Source organism: Staurois parvus, unplaced genomic scaffold (genome assembly GCF_062004578.1).
Source record: "Staurois parvus isolate SC_StPar_1 unplaced genomic scaffold, SC_StPar_1.0 ptg000644l, whole genome shotgun sequence".
Lineage (NCBI taxonomy): Eukaryota > Metazoa > Chordata > Amphibia > Anura > Ranidae > Staurois > Staurois parvus.
The window spans coordinates 1,557,601-1,580,508 of record NW_028318440.1 but is presented as its reverse complement, the minus strand read 5'-3'; the positions used below and the strand labels follow the sequence as shown (position 1 = coordinate 1,580,508).

The 22,908-nt window shown below is 40.2% G+C and overlaps 1 protein-coding gene across 2 annotated transcripts in view; it reads right to left on the bottom strand.

The window, feature by feature from the left end:
• Positions 1 to 22,908, bottom strand: part of ADAMTSL1 (ADAMTS like 1) — a 453,013-nt gene that overhangs the window by 279,354 nt on the left and 150,751 nt on the right. For both annotated transcript variants that reach the window (XM_089693959.1, XM_089693958.1), the window contains exon 5: positions 2,282 to 2,408. In XM_089693959.1, the coding sequence (XP_089550085.1) occupies positions 2,282 to 2,408 (127 nt within the window). The remainder of the gene's footprint in view (positions 1 to 2,281; positions 2,409 to 22,908) is intronic.

Here is a 22,908-nt window from a genome sequence, read left to right as displayed (position 1 = left end):
CGCTGCACTTTTATACTTTTATGCTGTTTTGAAGGTTATTGGTTCCTTTTTATGGTGCATTTAGCTGCTATATTATTGTCAAGCGCTCACTGAGCCCTCCTTTTACATATGAATACAAGGGCGTTCCATGTGCTTTCATAGCTAGACAATCCTTCTAATTATTTTTATGACCCAGACGCAATAACAGTGGGAGATGCACAGGGGAGATTTGCTAAATTTTAATATCAAAATATAATTACTCTTTAAACTTGGCAGAACATAAAGCTCCTACTTAGAATTGGAACTATGCACACGTTTTCATATTAGGATACACACCAGATGCTACTCTGCATATTACATTTGGCACATGTTAAAGAAATGCATTTTAGGACTAACCCCAGCTATACTAATCATAAAAAATACCCGTATGGCTCAGTAAGCAATTCTAGTATTCTAGTATGGACCAAAGCAAGCCAGAGAAAAAGTTGTTGGTTGACAGTATTGATTAAATAAATATGCTGCAAGGGAAGATCCACAGATTGTTCAACATACCACACGTGGGTCTTCCCAATGAACTGTTCATAGCCTAAGGTATACAGTACTTGTATGCTATGAGCGCATATATATATATATATATATATATATATATATATATATATATATAACTGTCTAATATGCATAGGCATTTTACTATCCCATTGACAAAAAACATGGTTGTGTTATGTATCCACATTAAGCTCCTCTAGCAATAATGTGGAAGTATATGCTCCCTCTTGCTAAAATGTCTGTGCTCCCTTTTATCACTCCATTGCCACTGCTGCCATCTTTTCCTTTCCCCCTGGTATGTGGAGTTTTTAATCTTCAGCCATTGGTCAGCTATAGATGACTTATCTCCCACTCATGGAAGACAAATTGCCTAGTATCCTACAGATGCCAGGATTGTACCCTGCTCATTTGTGGCAATGTACAATTATTAACACATTTTAAGTAGGAATGGAAAGCAATTTTACAGCAGATGAGACACACAGCAGTCTACATGATTACATGTTTCTGCTTTAAAGTAAACCCAATAATAACAATGCAATCCATTGGCAATTACCAGGCTTTTTTTCACCTGGTAATCTTGCTCATAACACTTCTTAGAATTACAATATTCACGTCCTAGGAAGACAATACCCACTCATCACTGGGACCATAGAATACCTTTCTCTTTTCTTATCTCCACAACATAAAAGAAAGTTGCTCAGTAGTCCATAGAGAGAGAGAAATGGAAATCATGCTGAGATAGATAGCATAGGAAGTTATCAACTCACAAGATTTTCAGCAGGATCGAGATGAATGTTTTACACTTATTGAAGAGATAAAACAGACTCTTTCAATAATATATTTACCAGAAAGGTGGGAAAAATGGGATGAGCTGAAGAGAACAAATAAATATGCTGAAATGGAAAATTACAGAAAGAGGAGACGAGAGGATATGTTTAATTAAAAAGGGAAAAGTAAGATAGGAAGAAGGAGAAGGGTATGCTGAGGAGACTCAGGTGTGATGAGGAATAGGGAGCTTAGGGAAAAGAAAAGGGGGGTAGGGGTTTGTAGGGGGAAGATGGGGGGGGGACAGGACATGGGGGAGGTGGGTTTTTTTGGGGTATGTTTAAAGGAAAATGATAATTTTTTGTTCTGAAGTGTAGTTAACATTTGAAAACTAATAGAATATGTATAAAAAATAATAAATTTCCCAACCAAGAGGGAGCAAATAAGATAATTTGATTATAAGGGTTTACAAACATTTGATGTTTAGTGCTGCTTTAAGGGTGAACTAAACTTTGATGTGACTTTCACATTTTTTGCAGGCTTGCTCTTGCATAGTTTTGTATTTTATAAAACTGTGGAGTTGATTAACCAAAACAATTGAGTGCAAAATCTGGTGCAGCTGTGCATAGTAGCCAATCAACTTCTAACTTCAGCTTGTTCAATTAGGCTTTGACAACTAAACATGGAAGCTTATTGATTTCTATGCAGAGCTCCACCAGATTTTTCACTCTAGGGTTTATGTCAAGCCAAAACGTTTTTTTCTTAATTTTGGATAAAGTGGAGAAGTATTAGAACCACCGTCAAGTTTTACATCTCTCTTGAGAGAATTCCTCCTATTTCAAGGCTAGACCAATGGTCAAATGTATATCTATGCCTGTGTCCTTGTTGGCAAAATCTAATCTACATGCATATCTGCAAGATTTGAAAAAATAATATATCTTTGCCATTTCACAGTAATGAATTAAGTCACCTGAAGGTAACAAGCACTTACACTTATTTGCAGAGAGTTGGGATTTGTACTGTCCCCGAACCAGTCGGCAGGTGGACCCTTCTCCATTGCACACTCCACAGTTATCCTCCTTTGCAGTGCTTCCTAGCTGGTGGTCACAACCAACAATCTGCCAACAAAAAGAGAGAGGTGTCAGGAGACCTGTAGACTATGAGATGGACCAAGTAACACGTTTACCCCAGATCTTCATCTGAGCTGACACTGAATCTGGAGCGGCATGTGAAACAAATGATTTTGCCAGAGCAAATAAAACTACACAGTCTAGTTTTATGGGAAATTATAGGTCTCACTTCACTGGCTTCTTGGGAAACATTACTGAATGCAGAGGCAATGTACAGTAAAACAGATATGAATGCAAATAAAAGGCTGGATACATAACACAGCTGCACATTCACAGTGGACAATAAATGTAGCCCTAACATGACTCCTGGTCTAACAGTACTTAAGCTGGTGGTTACTGGGTACTTGTGCTGTCCCCAAATTCCACATTATTCAAGATATATTCGCATTTACACTGTCACAGGATTGGCTGTTTAATAAAAATATAATTATTTGGTCTCATCTTAGTTGGTTTAGCTGCAGGATCAAAATTTAGTATTTAATTCCAACACCAGCTGAAAACAGTGGCCTACTTCTTAAGACCACGGTTACTGGTGTCATGGCATTGTGCATATTTGCTGCATTTATATGCTTCTATTTCTGGAAATCCCCATAAACAACAGATTAAGGAAGAAAACACACTGGTAGAATACATTGTTTATAGTAAATTTGTACTCAAGCTTAAATATGGAAAAAAACTGTAATGATATTTTGGACTGCAGTTATTGGCCTATAGTATTTATAGCTAAACTGCACTGCAGGCCCTTCACTTTACAATAAGGTATACCATTTTATCCTGAAAAGATCCTTTTTGAAAATTGTTGCTTTCTATTCTTTCTTTTCTCTTTTGAAAATTATGCTAGTTTTTTTCTAGAGAATGGTGGCTTCACTTGAGTGTATTGGGTAGTTATCATTAGTGATATAGTGAGACAAACATAACTCTGAATCAGAGTAAAAAAACAGCTAAATATAATTTAATTCTAGGGGGCATGGCCTGACGCACTGTGTGAGCGGAAGCTCTTCCTAACCGCTCCGGGCTATCCTCCTTCAGTCCTGCTCCTCCTGATCGTCCACACCTGCAATACGGCTCATTTTGCCCCTGACTTGTTGGGGAACAACGCTAAATTTCTGACTGATGTCTTGGTGGATGGGAAGACATCGCAAACAGCCTCCAGCCAGGAGGCACCCGCTCCTGCCAAGATAGCCACCGCTCCACCGCATTGCGCTCTTCCCTGGCCTCCACCTCGGAGTTGTTCAGGGAACTACTGGAGGCCCTCCCGCTCTCCTCACCAGCCGCTCTGGATCCACCAATGCTGTTCTCTCAGACTTCCCTCAGTGAGGATGGAGTGCATGAGGCTGCGGAACCGACCTTGCCAGATGTCCTTACTACTATCAAGGACTGATCTGATGGGGAAGGTGGAGGAACTCAAACTTTATCTTACTATCATGCGCCAGGACATGCATAAGGTTCGAGAGCGGGTGTCAGCTACTAAAAGTTGCATTAGTGATTTGGAGGATGTGCTCAACCCTCTCCTGCCTAAAGTCAATTCATGTGGGGGTAAAGTTAAAGCTCTGGAAGATAAGGTGGATGGCTTGGAAAATCGCCACCGCAGAAACAACTTGGTTGGTGGGCCTGTCTGAAAGAGTGGAAGGGTCAGATCCGGTGGCCTTCCTGGAAAGCTGGCTGGAGCAGGAATTTGGCTGCAACTGTTTGTCCACCTGCTTTGTGATTGAAACAGCCCATAGAGTCCCAGGCAGGCCTCTCCCTGAGAGTAGTCTCTCTTGCACCATGGTGATTCGCCTTCTAAACTGCAGGGACAGGGACTCGATTTTGTGTGCTGTTCCCCTGACTGAAAGGGAGCCTTTGCATCAACAATACGGTGGTTTCCCTCTTCCCTGATTATTCTACTGCGGTCCGCAACCTCAGGAACAAATACCAACATGTCAAGCAGAAGCTCCATGAGAAAGGGGTGAAATACTCTATGCTCTTCTCTGCTACTCTACGTGTGGTACACCAAGGTCATGTGCACTTTCTCCAGTACCCTGTTATGGTCCTGCCATGGTTTGAGTCCCTGCCACATCCAGCAAGATCTCCTTTCAACCCCCCGGAGCCCTGATGGCTTTGCTGAAGATTCACTGTGCCTACAGACAAGTTTTTCCCTATCTTTTACATGGGCATTCATTCTTAATCACCCTGTAAGGAGGATTTCTACCTTTCTGGTTATATGTTACTACAGGGTTCTACGTTTGTATTCCTGTTCTACTGTTTCTTTTTCTGAACATTGTTCTTCTTTTGGACTGCTTTGGGACTTCAGGTCATGTTTCCCACGAGTGACCTCAGATTTGAGATAAAGCCCACTTCTTTTTTCTGGAGCTGGGCAGGGGCTTTGTTTATTACACTGTTGCCTTTCTGCATTGATTTTTTTGTTGGTTTGTGTGTGGTGTGGCTGTTTTGTTTGTTTGTTTTGTGTTGTTGTGTGTCATCTTCCCTTCGTAGTACTGCAGTCGTGATGGGACTTGTAACCAGCTACTTGAGCCCTGTTGCCCCCCCACCTACTTAATCTGTCTCAGAGTTAGTCAATGTCTTCTGTAACGTTCTTGTCCTGGAATGTCCGTGGACTGAACTCTAAATTTAAAAGGGCCTCTATCGTACTATTCTTCCAGGAGACTCACTTAATGGGATCCAAGAATCTGTCCCTTAAGAAACATTGGGTATTACATGGATACCACTCTACCTATTCTAATTATGCCCGAGGGGTATCTGTATTGATTCATAAGGGTCTTCCTTTCTCCTGTGAAAGGGTAATTCTCGACCCTAAAGGTCAATATGTCCTTATACTATGCATTATATATATGGTGTCCCACTAATTCTGGTAGTGGTCTTCTCCCCCCCCAGTCATGGCTGCAGTATTTACCGAACTGAGTGTCCATTTATCTACATTGCCTTGTCTAACTACTATTATTATGGGAGACTTCAACTTGGTCCTTGATCCCACATTGGAACGGTTGAGACTTCTCTCCTGACTCCAGATTTTTTCGGCAGTGGTGTGACTCCTATCATTATGTTATTTGGCGATGGAAATTTCCTACGGCCAGGATATATTCTTGTCAATCTAAATCATATTATGCTCTTTCTAGGCTGGACTACGCTCTGGCGTCCACTATGGTACTATCCTGGGTGCTCTCTATTTTGTATATTCCCCAAACGGTTTCAGACCACTCTCTGCTGCAGGTGGAGTTGCAATTGGGTTATAGGCCTGCCTTTCGGTTCTGGAGGCTCAGTCCTGTCTGGATCTCCATGCCTGAATTTCAGGAACCCATTTGCACTGACATGATTAACTATTGGGCTACCAATGAGCACTCCTCGGAAATGGAATATCAGTGGGACGCCTTTAAGGCAGTAATCCGTGGTTCCTATAGCTCAAGTTCGATAACATATGGCTGCTAGGGCTACCCAACAACAGTCCTTGTTGTCATTTGCACGATCTCAATACGCCTCTTCCCCTTAGTCAGAGTCACGTTGTGCCTTGATTGAGGCTCATCATGCCCTGCAGCTTCACCTCGTTAACTTGACATGTAAACACCAGCGTACCAGCGTCCTGGGTGGTGTCACCATGGCAAACGAAGGCAGTGTCCGGCGTTGGCTTCAGCTGGGAGCATATGTGGGGTTACCAAGACGACATGTTTCGCGCAGTTGCGCTTTGTCAAGTCAAGGAGACTTGACAAAGCGCAACTGCGCGAAACATGTCATCTTGGTAACCCCACATATGCTCCCAGCTGAAGCCAACGCCGGACACTGCCTTCGTTTGCCATGGTGACACCACCCAGGACGCTGGTACGCTGACACCACGTGATTTGAAGCCGACAGGAGCATTCTTTGATCTCAGCTCCCCTCAGAGCGGACGGGCCGTCCATTGGAATCACACTGTCCACTTCAGGCTGGTTAATTTTATTATACTTGCTACTTTATCTCACCCAATAAAGATGCACCTCCACTAAGGTGCTTGTCTGAGAGCATTTTCCACAGCGCCTTTTTTTCCAGTTCTCTTCATCATGCATATGATTAACAAGGCAGCAGTGGTGAGCTCATGATTAACTGTTCACATGTTTCCACCTGGAGTGGCCTCTCTGCGCTCATTTGTATGAGTTTTCCTAATAGTGTTAATACCCAAGCCTGACAAAGACTTGTTGCAGTGTGGGTCATATCGGCCCATCTCACTACTTAATAGTGATGTCAAAATGTCCTCTTTCACCTCTTCTATTGGCCCTGGCCATTTAGCCTTTGGCGGTTCAGCAGACAGCGGCGATAGGGGGCATCCGCATTGGTTTGCTGGAGGAAACAATCTCACTGTATGCAGATGATGCACTGGTATACTTAGATGGCTCTGCTGAGTCATTCTCTGGTCTGATGTGTGTGGTGGAGGAGTTTGGGGAAGTGTCAGGTCTTGGTTGCAACAAGCTTTTGGACTTTTCTATAGGCCCCATGGTCCCTTATGATTTCTTATCTACCTCTAAACTACAACTTCAGCCCAATTTAGCTATTTAGGTATTAAAATTCACTCTGATCTCCCTACCTTTGATTCGCTCAATGTGGTGCCCCTTGTTACACACATGAAAACTAGACTCCATTCCTGGGCTACTTTACCCCTAATTTAATTGGAAGGATTAACATTTTCAAAATGATATATTTACCCAAATTTTTATATGTATTAGAGCCTTGCCGATTTTTCTCCCTAGAAAATTATTTGAAAAAATTGACTGTTTTGACATCTTTCCTTTGGAATGGGTCGCACCCGTGAGTAGCCAGGTCTACGTATCAGGCATCCAAGGCAGATGGGGGTCGGTGTGCCCTAACATCCATAACTATTTTATTGCCTCCCAGCTGGCATATGTGTACCATTGGTTTCGTGGCTCCTCTCCTGCCTTCTCCATCATTCTCCTGTCTGCCCAGTATGGTTCTGCAGCCTCTCTTCGGGACACTCTTCATAGGTCTGTTGTTTCTCAGTGCTCCCACCCCCTTCCAATAGATACTAGCTGGCTGGCCTGGTGGGAGGGGGGCAAGGTGTTGTCCCCATCTCCTGGGGTATCCCCACAAATTCCCCTGTGGCACAACCCTAATATCCCTGAACTTCTAGGTCACCCTGACTCAAGTTGGTGGAGTCATCTTGGTGTTACACATCTCTCACATGTTTTTATTGATGGTTTCTTTATATCTATTGATGACTTAAAGACCCAGTATAAAGTGACTAACAAATTTTTCTAAACATTTTTGCTGCTACATCATGCTACGTGTTCAATTTGGGACTCTGACCCTCAAGCTCTCCGAATTGTCCCTTGAAATGTTACTGTCAAACCCAGATATAGTACAGTTGGTCACTAAATTCTATGCCCGTCTCCAGGCAGCTGGGACTAACTCTTTTCATATTGCTCTTCGTAAGTGGAAGGTGGTGCTCCCTGCGTTGCTTGAGGAGGGTTGCGAGGAGGCAGTGGAAGTTTTTTTCCAAAATCTCATCAGCATTGCTGACAGGTTTAATTCAATTCAAGTTCATCCACCATCTTCATTACACCCCAGCTAGGTTGGCCCGTATGGGCTTTAGATCAACGGCCTATTGTCTCCATTTGGGCCTGTCTGGCTCTTGCTTTGCATTGTCAGGACCTCTTTACTTTTTTTTAAAAAAAACTCTCCATTTGCAGGTTCCACAAACACCGGAAGTTGGCCTTTTGGGTATTTTGAATGATTTTGTACCTCAAACTCAGTCTAGAATATTAATACGTATGCTCCTGTTTTATGCTAGAAACTTGTCTTGTTAAACTGGAAAAGTGTCACTCAGCCCTCTATACAAAAATTCTACTGAATGGCTAATTTTGACCTGCCTAAATACAAGCTGATCTACAAAGGTTGGGCCTGCCCTAAAAAGTTTACAAAAATATGGCAACCATGGCTGGACATATCAGACTCTTTCTGGGGGGATATTCCACTATCACAGTCACTGTCACAGGATTCTACAACCTGAGAGAGGTTGCTATTTTTTTGGCACTAATGTAGTGGCGGCTACAGGCTTTTTATCTCTCCTGTCATTTATTATACAGGATTGTACAGGATTTTATGGGGAATAGGTGGCGCATGTGTAGATGTGTGGTTGTGTGAGTTATGTGTACGATGGTATTCATTTGTTTTTTTGGTTTCTTGTTTATCATGGAATGTTTCTATACTTAACAGTCACTATTTTTTAAAATGGGCTTATGGTAGCCCTGGGAATAACCCGTTCACTGTTTTTTTCCCTTTTATGTAACCCTTACTCTTATGTTCTTATTTTGGGGCTCTTGTTGTTGCTTGTTTTTCCTTTTTTGCTACTGTAACTGTTTTATGAAAAAAAACTTTTGTTTTAAATATCAATTAATTCTGAAAAATTTTAAATTTACTGAAGTTGTAATTGGCAGGTGTTGTTTAACAATGTCAGCATCTAAGATTTCTTGTGGACCTATATTTTTGTTGAAACATATTATGCACATGCAATGCACATATTTCATATAAAGAGTGTGATTCCTACAGGGAAGATACATTAATGCAGAAATAATGAATTAAAAAGAATCAGTCCACCATGCTCTGTTCCCATCCACCTTTTGATGTTCCCACTCTTCCTGCTTCCTTTTCCATTATGCAACATATCCAAAATGCAAAAAAAAAACTGTATTAGGAAGAGTGATCTCCAACATCTAGCAAATGCTGAAATAATCGGTTTTGGATGAACTGACCCTTAAAAGAAACCTGTCAGGAATCAACATTTGTAAGAACTTAAATATCCATCCAAATGTTTTAATAGTGTAACTTTACCCTTATCATTAGGTGTGTGTCCTGCTTGTTTTCACTCCCTGTTTTCACTTGTAAGAACTTGAATATCCATCCAAATGTTTTAATAATGTAACTTTACCCTTCTCATTAGGTGTGTGTCCTGCTTGTTTTCACTCCCTGTTTTCACTTGTAAGAACTTGAATATCCATCCAAATGTTTTAATAGTGTAACTTTACCCTTATCATTAGGTGTGTGTCCTGCTTGTTTTCACTCCCTGTTTTCACTTGTTTTCACTCCCTGTCAGAGAAGATATCTTAGCTCAATATCAGACATCAAGGTCCCTACAGAGGCTCTCATATTTCCAACCTTAGTTAAGAACTTTTAGCTAGCACTTTTTCTGTATTGCTGTTTTAATTGTCTGGTGAATTAAATTGCCAATTAGTAAATCATTGTGTTCTTTCATCTAATTTTGACAGCATCTTTTTACATGAATGTCCATCATCAGTACTAAACTTAGGCAGGAGATAGGATAGTCCTTATGAAGTATTTACAGCCTGACATTTAGCCTGACACATTTAAGAATGAAAATGAAATAATCAAGAAATACCTGAGAGGTTAGGCTGCACTATCAAGCCTAAATCTGAAGGGTAGATTTGGACTATTTATTTCTCACTTGTTCTCTTTAAATCAGAATTGATTGTATTCATTTCTGACATCCTGTAGCATGAGGATAATGACTATTACTATGAACACAGCAAAAAAGTATGCCATTCCCTTAACTGCTGGTCTGCACTATGTATGTGTTTCCTTTGTTTATAGATTTGTGTTATTTTTACCTCGTTTTACCTGACTTTGCTCATATATTTTAATCCATCTTTGCACAAAAATACAGCGGTGATGCAAAAAATTCTTTGGTTAAATGCAAGCTGTCACATTCAATTAAATCATAGTCACAAGGCACAAAACAGACTGCTGCATGCTTCCAGTGATAGAGGCCTTGAAAGCCATGCTGGTTCCCCCACACTTGATTAAACTTCTTTATTTGCGCTTGTGTCAAACATGTAATAGCATACTTGGCCCACAGTTGTTTTTGTGTGTTTGTTTAACAACTGCTCTTTTAGCTGCCTTGTTTTAAGGATTGACCCCCTTTCTTCTCCCTGACAGAGGCCCTTATTCCTTTTGGCCTCAGGCAGTCCCACATCTTTAGCTACTGCTGTACCTTGGCTGACCCCATGCAACTGGAGATGATGAGGCAAGAAGAAGGATGAGGCAGTGGCACAGGGGGATACTATGCAATTAGCATCACCAAGCAAACACAGTCTCTTTCTGATTGTGTTCAGAAATGTTCTTTATCATGCTCCTAAATACAAGCACCCTAAAACCGAAGTTATAGTATAAACACTGCATTTGTTCTACAATTTGTTTCTAGATTCTTTCTTGCTTCATCAGATGAAAGTTGTTCACAATGGCCTAGGCATAATTTATTTAAAATGTAATTTGTCATAACATTGATGCTTTGTATATATATATATTCTTGTGAGTAATGTTTTATTCTTTAATTGATGGAGTTATGATGTAGACAGTAATTAGTTCTAATCCCTCTTGACTTTCCTGCTTCATCACACACCTGCAAATGTAGGGCAGTGACTCGCTCACTGTCATTTACTGCTATCAGAACATTTCCTGGTGGCCACATAGAAATGTTACTGCATCAATGACATTTACTATGTTGCCCAGCTTTGTTTATAGAGTACTCCCAAAGTTTTCAGATGTCCTACCACATCAGAATACTATGCAATGATATCACTTTTTAGTGCTTCTACTAGATGTAATAGACCTCGCCCTGAATATACTTGCTGCTCCCACTATTGGCTATGAAAAGTATGACTGAAGCACTTAAGTAAAGTGGAGTGGTGTCATGGAGTTCAGTGGAACTACTGTGTCTCTCTCCAGGGGTGGGAACCAACTAACAGGCAGGACAGATGCTAAAGTCCACAGACAGATGGCCAGAGCAAATAACACACTGTAGCAGTTAGAATGCTGATGGCCAAATTAAATGCAGACAAGCTTATGTTAAACAGAGTCCAGATCCAGACATGAATAAGACAAAACTAACAATAGTAGAGACAACAGACCAATGATTAGAATAACCACAGACAAACTAAGTACAAGCAATTGCAGAAGTGTACCAAAAAATTAACAGACAGGCCAACCTGTTAATCAGGAGTCTGAATGTGCAAGAGTCTAATTAGGCCTTCTTAATTAGAGCAGGTGTGCACCACAGAGACCTGAGCTACAGTGCTCAGAAATGACCAAAAGATGGTGAAGGCTTAAGGCTGATTGTTACAGGTGGGACAAGATTTCCCTTGTTATTTTTGAGTTTATTTATTTTTGAGTTTTCTTCTTCTGCTTTCGTACTTTCATACCAAGCCTATTCTTTGAGTGACTATGTTGAATTAGTGAATTAAAGTCCAACGCCAGATAAACTGCTTTATTTAATTTTGAAAGGCGTAAGAGTTAGAGCTTCTGTTGGGTTTTTATTGTTGCTTTTCTTTTGTCAGACAACCTTTGTCCTGCCTGTCAGGTCAAAAAGTAATAGGTTATATCTGCAAGAAGGCAAAAACAAAAAGCAAAAACAAAAAAACAACCAAAAAACTTCATAGTGCCTTTCTGCTATTTAATAAATGTGTAATTGTGCCACACTGAAGAGTGCAAAATTTGGTGCAGCTGTGCATGGTAGCCAATCAACGTCTAACTTCAGCTTTTTCAATTAAGTTTTGACCCCTAATTACTCACAAATTAACTCCTAACTAATCCTAAAAATCCCTAATTAAGCCATTTCCTCATTTTCTTGTTAGCTAATTGCCATTATTTTTAAAAGGTTAATAGGAAAACAATATTTACACTCCTTTTGTTAACCAAGCCTAGTATGTAAGACGCAAAATTCTTACACCATAGAATAATTCTACTTACATAATTGTAGAGCAGAGATAAAAAGATGACCTTAAGCCTTGGCCTAATTACTAGGCAGGACTACATTGTGAGTCAGAGTCCAAAAACATCTTCTAATTTGGTACTTAGTGATATATTAGTTACAGAGATATGCTGATGGGTGGAATAACAGATCATCTTTTTAAATTTCTCAGCAACCTCACACCACAGTCAGTACAACAGGGGTGCTCAATGCATGACCCTCTGATGTGGCATACAACCTCAAACCAGGGAATGACATGCCTATGCTCTGGGATGGCAGGTCAGCAAGCCCGGATTGTGATCAACAGGTTGCCGACCCACCACCCCAGAGCATCAGAGTGCATGGAACCGACGCCAGCAGCAGAGGAAGCAGGCAGCCGCAGAGGAAGCAGAAGACACATAAGCTGATGCCTTCTTTGTAGCATTGGCTCCTGTCCCAAGCAGAGTGATACCAAGTGCACTTTACCTGGGACCTTTCTATTAGCCTGGAGAGCGATATCAGCAGAAGCTGGAAGAGGAAAATGTCAATGTATTAAACATCATACATTTTTGCAATGGGCATATTAGCACTTATAAAAAAATAATTAATAGGTCGCCTTCTTAAAGATCTGCAAGTGCAGCGTGATGCACATCCACAGCTACTGCCTTAAATAATGAAGAATAACAAGCAGAAACTTCACTCTCTTCACCAACAGTTGACAACTTGTGATAACAACCTTGTTAATGTTCAGTGCTGTATCAGAATTCTTTGATGTGTAAAAAACACCAATAGAACCTGCTCCTTCAGAGTCTCCCTGGGGCAGAAGTAGCAATAGTTAGCCCAAGACATGGGAACAAGTTCATGGAAGCCAGAAAGTTGACAGTGAGATCCCCTTCCCCAGGCGGTAGTGTCTCCTCGGTTTGTCCACCCCAGTGACCCTCTTCTTCCTTCCACCAGTCTATCAGTGTCAGGGGACTGGTTCAGCTTGTCTCCCAGTCTCTGTGAACCCACCCTCTTGCAGTTGATTTCTCTATCAACATTCGAGCTTCCCCAGATTTGCTTTTCCCACGTTTTGGACTACCTATCACTGCCTCAGCCCAGGGTAAGCTGCATAGGAGCAGGTTCTGCTGAATTTTTTTTACACATCAAAGAATCCCGATACAGCACTGAAAATTAACAAGACTGTATGAATGTGCACATAACCTGCAGTCTTTAATTTTTGAATCACCATGTAAGGACTTTTTTATGGGACTGTAAGACATAATTGCACTTTTGTCTCTTTCTTTTACCGTTATCCAAATATATGTATCAGTATGTTGAAACATCCCTAAAACTTAGGTTACATCCTTCTACAACCTATCATTCTGGTTTATCCTAGTGAACTTTGCATGTAGGCGTACACTTTTCCAAGGGTAGCTAACATTGCAAGAAATCAAATCATTTTATTAAGCCTGTACAGTAAAAAATGTTCCACTTGCCATGAATTCTATCCGGTCCTAATCTACACTAAGTGTAATCAGTGTCATTATTGTTATTCCCTGACATTTCCCACCCAGTATTGCTGGTTAATATATTGCACAACCTCTGGCCAAGGAGGATTTAGCTGAAATGCTGGCTAAAGAATTCTCTATTAAATAGCAACTGCAACATTTTACAAATAAAGGAAAGCACATAATTGCACAGGTGAAAACAGCAGGCACTTGTTTCAATATAAAAACATAAAGCAAAAAAAGATTGCTATAATACCATATATAATACAAAAGTCAATGCTCCTCGCAATGTGACCAACTATCTAGGTATATCAGCTAAAGAAAAGGATCGGAGTTCATGCAGAACCACTGATTGCCCAACTCAGTGCGCCTCCATTTTGATTATTTAACTGCAATGTTTTGAATAGTATTCATGTCTTCAGCTGCTATGCATTAATCTAAACCTTTTTTTTTTCTGTGTGTGGTCATTTATCTTTTGTATATAGCACGAAGCAACAGAAGCTATGACTTCTCTGCTCCGTATAAGTGTGCTGTCATTCAGTATGTTCTATCGAAAAGGTAGGCATATTTACAAAGTTTGCAGGGGTGTTAGAAACTGGATTTATATAATAGTTGCTTTCCTGCCACAAGGGCTTTAGACAAAAGATTTGCAATGACTGTGCTTTTCATTCATAAGGAAAAGATCATAGTTATAACAAGAAATGTGCAAGTTTTACTGGAGCTAATAGCAAATCTTCAGAAAATAAAGAAAAGGGTAACAGTTAATCTCAGTTGGCAACGATATGAGTATATTTTGGCAGTGTCAAATACATATAAGTGAACATAATCATTGTAGGCTATGTGGTGTGAATCCTTGTGAGCTATTATGAATCCAATAGGTGTTTAAAATACTAATTATACACTAGTCTTTAATATATGGTGCGCTGGCACTTACACAAACTCACTTGGTAATGTCAAATCAATATAAATGGTATTTAAAGTGCCGCGCTCCTAATATTGTGCATGTATATCTCTAAATACACTCTATACTTGTAAACTCAATATATGAATATATAAATCAAGTGTAAACCATAATCATAATCATGAGTGATATTCCATAAATTAATCAATACGATAAAATTATTACCAGTGAATTACACACATCATATATTAGATGTGTGTGATGAAAGATGTGAAACCTTAATATAATGTGAATATTAGGTGAATATTTGTGATACATATAATTAGTAGCTTTCTAATTATATACAATCAATCCAGTAATAATTGTGCAACTATACACTCCCATGTGCGCGTGCATGAGTGTAATAAATAAATAAATTAAATAAAAGTCTTTGTAAAAAAAGTGCCAAAGTGAGGGTGATTCCTTGTTTCCTCTCGCCAGGTGCCTTATGGTCTTCCTATGCGCTCACCTTTAAGTTTGCCTGAAAGAATTCAGGCAAATACGCTTTTTGATCCTGCCAGGATCGATGGATAAAAGCTTTGTGTTATAGATGTGCCAAGGTGTGGATGTAGGTACTCCTGTGCTCTCCTCTTTCTCCTTTATTCCACTGCTCATATATCGATTGTGAGACCAGCTTTATCTCCTTATTCCCCTCCAGGGGTCATCTCCTTCTCATTTCCTCCTCTCACCCATATGCAATTTGGGGGTCAGATATAGAGAAAATAAAACGATGGTGCCTTATCCTTTAGAATGATGGAAGTTTATTTCTGCCTGTGGCGGTATTATGCAGCTAGATACATTTCCTTGGTGGTACAGGGCGGCAAATACATCATATACAAATCCTGGGTGAGCAAACCTCTATCTCTGCTCTCCCTCCCTGCCTGCCTCTGTCTGTAGTCGGAATTACCGAGCCTCACCGCTACCACGTCGTGACGTCAGAGCCCCTCCCCCAGGGGAGGGGCTCTGACGTCACGACGTGGTAGCGGTGAGGCTCGGTAATTCCGACTACAGACAGAGGCAGGCAGGGAGGGAGAGCAGAGATAGAGGTTTGCTCACCCAGGATTTGTATATGATGTATTTGCCGCCCTGTACCACCAAGGAAATGTATCTAGCTGCATAATACCGCCACAGGCAGAAATAAACTTCCATCATTCTAAAGGATAAGGCACCATCGTTTTGTTTTATTTTCTCTATATCTGACCCCCAAATTGCATATGGGTGAGAGGAGGAAATGAGAAGGAGATGACCCCTGGAGGGGAATAAGGAGATAAAGCTGGTCTCACAATCGATATATGAGCAGTGGAATAAAGGAGAAAGAGGAGAGCACAGGAGTACCTACATCCACACCTTGGCACATCTATAACACAAAGCTTTTATCCATCGATCCTGGCAGGATCAAAAAGCGTATTTGCCTGAATTCTTTCAGGCAAACTTAAAGGTGAGCGCATAGGAAGACCATAAGGCACCTGGCGAGAGGAAACAAGGAATCACCCTCACTTTGGCACTTTTTTTACAAAGACTTTTATTTAATTTATTTATTTATTACACTCATGCACGCGCACATGGGAGTGTATAGTTGCACAATTATTACTGGATTGATTGTATATAATTAGAAAGCTACTAATTATATGTATCACAAATATTCACCTAATATTCACATTATATTAAGGTTTCACATCTTTCATCACACACATCTAATATATGATGTGTGTAATTCACTGGTAATAATTTTATCGTATTGATTAATTTATGGAATATCACTCATGATTATGATTATGGTTTACACTTGATTTATATATTCATATATTGAGTTTACAAGTATAGAGTGTATTTAGAGATATACATGCACAATATTAGGAGCGCGGCACTTTAAATACCATTTATATAATCATTGTAGACTTTGTTAGAGCAGAGCACCTGACATGCCACATTACACTTTAAGTCCTGTTTAAGTCCTGTTCATTGACACACAAGGTAAACAGGACTGTCTCCCACAAGTATGTGTCATTTCCGTTGCAGATTGTTGGGAACCTGACAGGGTAAAGCAACAGTTTCCCTTTAATGTTCACAATCTAACAGAAAAGCAGGAGGTAATAGCCATCAACCCTTTCCATTAACACAATACAAAAAATAAGGTTCAGTGATTTGGGATTAATAAAGTACTAATAAGAGATCAACAAATTATCCAAAAAAACACGTTTTATTGAAACCATGTTAATTTGTATACATCATAAAATATTTACTTTTAGTATCTCTTCATCCTCACTCTTAGATTGTAATCTCTAACAAACAGGGCCCTCTGATTCCTACTGTATTAAAGTGTATTGTAATAGTACTGTCTGCTCTTATGTTGTAAAGTGCTACGTAAACTGTTGGCGATATAAAAACCCTGTATAATAATAATTTATGGAAGGCTCATGCAGTCCAACAAAACACCTTATTACAAACCACATAGCATCATCATTCATTTTCTTCCACCACCTAGTAAGATAGACTTTAGTTGCTTGGTGGTGAGGTTGAACAACAGTGTAGAATGCAGTAACTACTTCCACGCTCTGCTAGTCCTTAGCCCTTTCTGTCTGGGCTCAAAAATACATAAAAAAAATGTTAGAGGTCTGAATATGTGTGCAAAATTTAGGGCCCATTCACATCAGCAGACATTTGTTATGGTGCGCAAAACACGTTTGCTGGTGGTTATGGTGAATGCATGCTGCATTGTGTTGTTACATTGTTTATGGCTTTCTTTTTTTTCTAAATGTTATTTGAAGTTAAGAAAACCATTCATGTAACGCTCTGCAAAACAGTGCACTGCAACCCACTGCTGTGTCTTGTAATGTGATTTCGTACAGACGTGCTGAATTTTTATGCAACACACACTGGCAGCACAGTGGCTAAGTGGTTAGCACTTCTGCCTGGCAGTACTATAGTATCCGGTTCAAATCCCAACAATGGCACCACCTGCCTGGAGTTTGCATGTTCTCCCTGTGCCTGCGTGGGTTTCCTCCCACACTCCAAAGACATGCTGGTAGGTTAATTGGCTCCTATCAAAATTGTCCCTAGTATGTGTATGTATGAATATGAGTTAGGGACCTTAGATTGTACACCCTTTGAGGGTTCGGGACGATGTGAATATACAATATATATGTAAAGCGCTGCGTAAATTGATGGCACTATATAAAATAAAGAACATATTTGTTGTGAACAGGACACATTGAGAAAACAATTGTTTTATCAGAGCCTTGTGTGGAATCTGCATTGATCAAAGAATACCAATGCAGCTCAACGCACCGGGTGTGACCCGACCCTGCAGCTCAACTCCAGGCCAAAAGCTAAATACACAGTAGGAATCCTTAGATAGGTAATGCTTTACCTTCCAAAGGATTTGTAATTCTGTTCAGATATTCTTTTGACTCATACACCTTTGCTATACTACATGGACAGGAAGATTGCTCTACCATTTTCTGGTTCAGTATAATTGCTTCCTGGGTCACCCGCTGGTTCCTTGGTTAGTGATAATAATGCTAATTAATTATACTGTGAGCCGGATGCAAGTGGAGAAATGATATTTGAAGCTGTATAACTGAAAAGCAAAACTGCCTGGCTGTGCAATGTGGCAGGGATGTGTAAATCACAAGAGTGACTCAACAACATTAGTAATTTTTTTGTAAGGGAAACAGTTTACATATGCAGTACAATATCTATTAAAACTGCAAATGTACTTAGTGTTGCAACTGATTCAAATGTATTTTGTTGGATTGAGGTGTAATCATATTATACATGCTAGACTTAATGGAAATAGTTTTTTTTTACTACACTCTGTTCCAAATTATTATGCAAATGATATTTTTCTCATTTACCTATATAATTGATGTAAATAACAGTCAGCATAATTCTCATGTTATCAACTATTAAGAGTACAATTAAAATTTTATTGAACAAACCTCCTAATGATAACAGTATTTTTTTTAAACATAAAAAACTTACAATTCACTGTTCCAAATTATTACGCACAGTAAGTTTCAAAACACTTTATAGGTTGTAAAGAACTGAAAATTGTCATTTGTTGTGTTTGCAGCATATTTACTGAAATCAAAAGCTATTTCAATCAAACTTTTAACAACATTTTAACTTTTTAAACATTTTAACAGGTCACGTTACATTTTAACATAGGACCCCTTATTTGATAGCAGCTTCACAAGTCTTGCATCCATTGAACTTGTGAGTTTTTGGACAGTTTCTGCTTGAATTTGTTTGCAAGATGTCAGAATAGCCTCCCAGAGCTGCTGTTTGGATGTAAACTGCCTCCCACCCTCATAGATCTTTTGCTTGAGGATGTTCCAAAGGTTCTCAATAGGATTGAGGTTAGGGGAGGATGGAGGCCACACCATGACTTTCTATCCTTTTATCCCCATAACAGCCATTGATGCAGAGGTATTATTTGCAGCATGAGATGGTGCATTGTCATGCATGAAGATGATTTTATTACGGAAAGCATAGTTCTTCCTTCTGTACCAGGGAAGAAAGTGGTCAGTCATAAACTCCACATACTTTGCAGAGGTCATCTTTACACCTTCAGGGACCCTAAAGGGAATGACCAGCTCTGTTCCCATGACTCCGGCCCAAAACATGACTCCACCACCGCCTTGCTGACGTCACAGCCTTGTTGGAACAGGGTGGCCGTCCACCAACCATCCATTACTCCATCCATCTAGACCATGCAGGGTTGCACGGCACTCTTCAGTGAACAGGACTGTTTGAAAAACAGCACTCCACCCCTACTAGTACATGGATGCTGTAGTATAAATGTCCACATAAATGCCATATACGCAGGAGTGCCATTAGTGGCTGGAGGCTCAACCAGTATAAGGAGGAAAGAGTACCACCATCATCACTAAGAAGACCACCCAGGACTGGGATAATCGTTTTGGAGTGATTCATAAGGCCTGTGGGGCCTGGGCAGGAAGGTGAGGGGGCACTCCAGCTACTGACGATTGGCACGTTATCAGTATAAGCACGAGATTATCACTTGCATGTGTGTGTGAAGTTATTGCATTTATGTGGACTATCTATACTACAGCATCCATGTACTAGTAGGGGTGGGGTGCTGTAGTATTATTCAGCAGTATTTTGCACGGCTCACTGTGTTATTACCTCATCCCCTAAGGGGATGCACACACTGTTTTGCACTGATTAATGATCCCTCAGTTGAGGATCTAGAAAGGAGAGTGTGTCCTACCTGTACTTACCTATTGTTTAGTGTGTGGAACTGGTGTTCGTGCTATTCAGTATTATTCATGTGACCTTTTCTTGCCATCTCATTTTTTGAATTTTATTATTGGTTTGATATTTCATGAGGTATATAGCGCCGCACTACCTTGGTATATATTGTTACTATTTGTGCCTAGGTTGAGGCATCTTGGTGCTGGCAGCTTATACTCTAGTTTATCCATATTAAGCGCAGGAGGTATCATACATTTTTCTACGTGTTTCAAATTTTAACATACCCGGGATGTTTACTAGACTCTTGTTCGGAAGATTTCAGTGAGTTATTCCTAAAAATTACAGGCCTACAATAAAAAAACTACATATATCCATGCAAAAAAATGTACTGCTTTGAGCACAGAAATACTGACATAATCAGACCGCTAGGGAGGCTAAGGACTATCAAAATTCTGATGCCAGTACAAGTTTCTTATATTTTTTTTTGGCCTTAAAGTTCATGTGCTGGTATTCCTATACAAAGAGGGTCAGGACCACGCAATCCCTGTGCTATAGTATACCAATGGTTGGTAAAGTGGGCCTTTGCAGTGACAGCCCCAGACTGGTCTGTCTGCTGTAATCACATATGTTGTCCCTCTGTCTGCTGTATAAGCACCTTGACAGTTCAAGTATTGTAATAAGAAAACGTCATCCCTGTAGGTGTATTTATAGCGTATCACAGAAGATGAATGGCTGACCCTATAAACCTAAGGACAAAGCATAGGATGCCTGAAATTTCACCTCAAGCTCTGTGCAGTCTTCTTGCAAATCACTGTTGCAAGAAAGTCTAACAAGAATATTTGCAAGAAAGTCTAATAAGAATATTTTGTATTTTTTAGAGACCCTATCACCATCTGCTATGCTGCCAACTAAACACATTACATTTGTACGAAACCATATATTATGTAATGGCATATCACTCATATCACTCAAGTGTAACATATCTTTCATCACTGCTTTGATATACAATCTGTGTCCTTATCACTCTTTAGCAGCTATCGACATAGTTACTAGTTACTGACATAGTGTCTCTGACCTCATTATGGCATAAAAATAAGTTCAGTTTCCGTACATGACACTAAAACTATTACATACATCAGTTTCCTTGTAAACCTTCATGTCCTTGTTTCCCTTCATGTTTTGTTTTGTGATGGGCTCATTTGACATGTCAAACATGCAACTCCTGTCAAGCAATGTGGCTGAACACAAAACAGATGTCACCACAAGGAATTCTGTCATATTATGTGAAACCAAATAACAGTCTGTATGAAACAACCACTTGGCATGTTGTTTTATAGAGGCCAGATGCTCCCAGTCTTCTTTTTATGGTGCTTCCCTGGTTAATCTAAAGACATCCTAAACCCCCATACCACTGACATGCAAAATCTTTGTTAAATTCAGTAGCAGGACCAAATGGCCAATTGAAAAAACTTATTTTAAAATCATTATTTCCAGGGAAGCAAAACCTGAGAGAAAGAAAAAAGGGAGACATCAAACTTGTCTCCTAAAAAATGAATATGGCAAGCTGAAGAAAAAGCTTTGGTTACGTTTTCCAACAAAAGTATACAACAATATACAGTTGGGTCCATATATATTTGGACAGGCACAATTTTAGATTTATTCAGGTATTTACCAAAACATATTCAAGCTATAGTTATATAATGGGTATGGGCAGGGGTGCACTGACAACTCATGGGGCCCCCGGGCAATAGGGGATCATGGGGCCCCTGTGTCCTTGCCCAAACTCAAAAACGCCTATGAAAAAGGTACCAGGGGCATCTCATGGGGCCCCTTATTGACCCCGGGCCCTCGGGCGGTGCCCAAGTTTCCAAATAGTCAGTCCGCCCCTGGGTATGGGCTGAAAGTGCACACTCTCAGATTTAATGTGAGGGTATGTACATCCAAATTGGAGGAAGGGTTTATGAATTACAGCTCTTAAGAGTAGCCACCCCCCTTTTTCAAGGGGCCAAAAGTAATTGGACAATTGAATCAAAAGCTGTTTCATGGCCAGGTGTGGGCTACTCCTTCGTTATTTCTTCATCAATTAAGCAGGTAAAAGGTCTGGAGTTGATTCTAAGTGTGGTATTTGCATTTGGAATCTATTGCTGTGAACCTACATCATGCATTCAAAGGAACTGTCCACATGCAAGTGAAACAGGCCATTTGAAAGGCTTCAAAAATGTAAAAAATTCATCAGAGAGATAGCAGCAACATTAGGAGTGGTCAAATCAACAGTTTGGTACACTCTGAGGAAAGACGAATGCACTGCTGAGCTCAGCAACATAAAAAGGCATGGACGTCCACGGAAGATAACAGTGGTGGATGATTGCAGGATCCTCTCTATGGTAAAGAAAAACCCATTCACAACACCCAGACAAGTGAAGAACACTCTCCAGGAGGTGGGTGTATCATTGTCAAAGTCTACAATCAAGAGAAAACTTCATGAGAGCAAATACAAAGGGTTCACCACAAGGTGCAAACCATTCATAAGCCTGAAGAATAGAAAAGCCAGATTAGACTTTGCCAAAAAACATCTAAAAAAGCCAGACCAGTTCTGGAAAACCATTCTTTGGACAGATGAAATTAAGATGAATCTGTACCAGAATGACGGGAAGAAAAAAAGTGTGGAGAAGGCTTGGAACAGCTCATGATCCAAAGCACACAACGTCATCTGTAAAACATGGTGGAGGCAGTGTGATGGCATGGGCATGCATGGCTTCCAGTGGCAGTGGGTCATTGGTGTTTATTTATGACAGAAGACAGAAGCAGCCAGATGAATTCTGCAGTGTTTACAGATATACTGTCAGCCCAGATTCAGTCAAATGCAGCAAAGTTGATTGGACGGCGCTTCACAGTACACATGGACAATGATCCAAAACACACTGCAAAAGCAACCCAGGAGCTTTTGAAGCAAAAGAAGTAGAATATTCTGCAATGGCCGAGTCAATTGCCTGATCTCAACTCAATTGAGCATGCATTTTACTTGTTGAAGGCAAAACTAAAGGCAGAAAGACCCATAAACAAAGAACTGAAGACAACTGCAATTAAATCCTGGCAAAGCATCAGAAAGGAGGA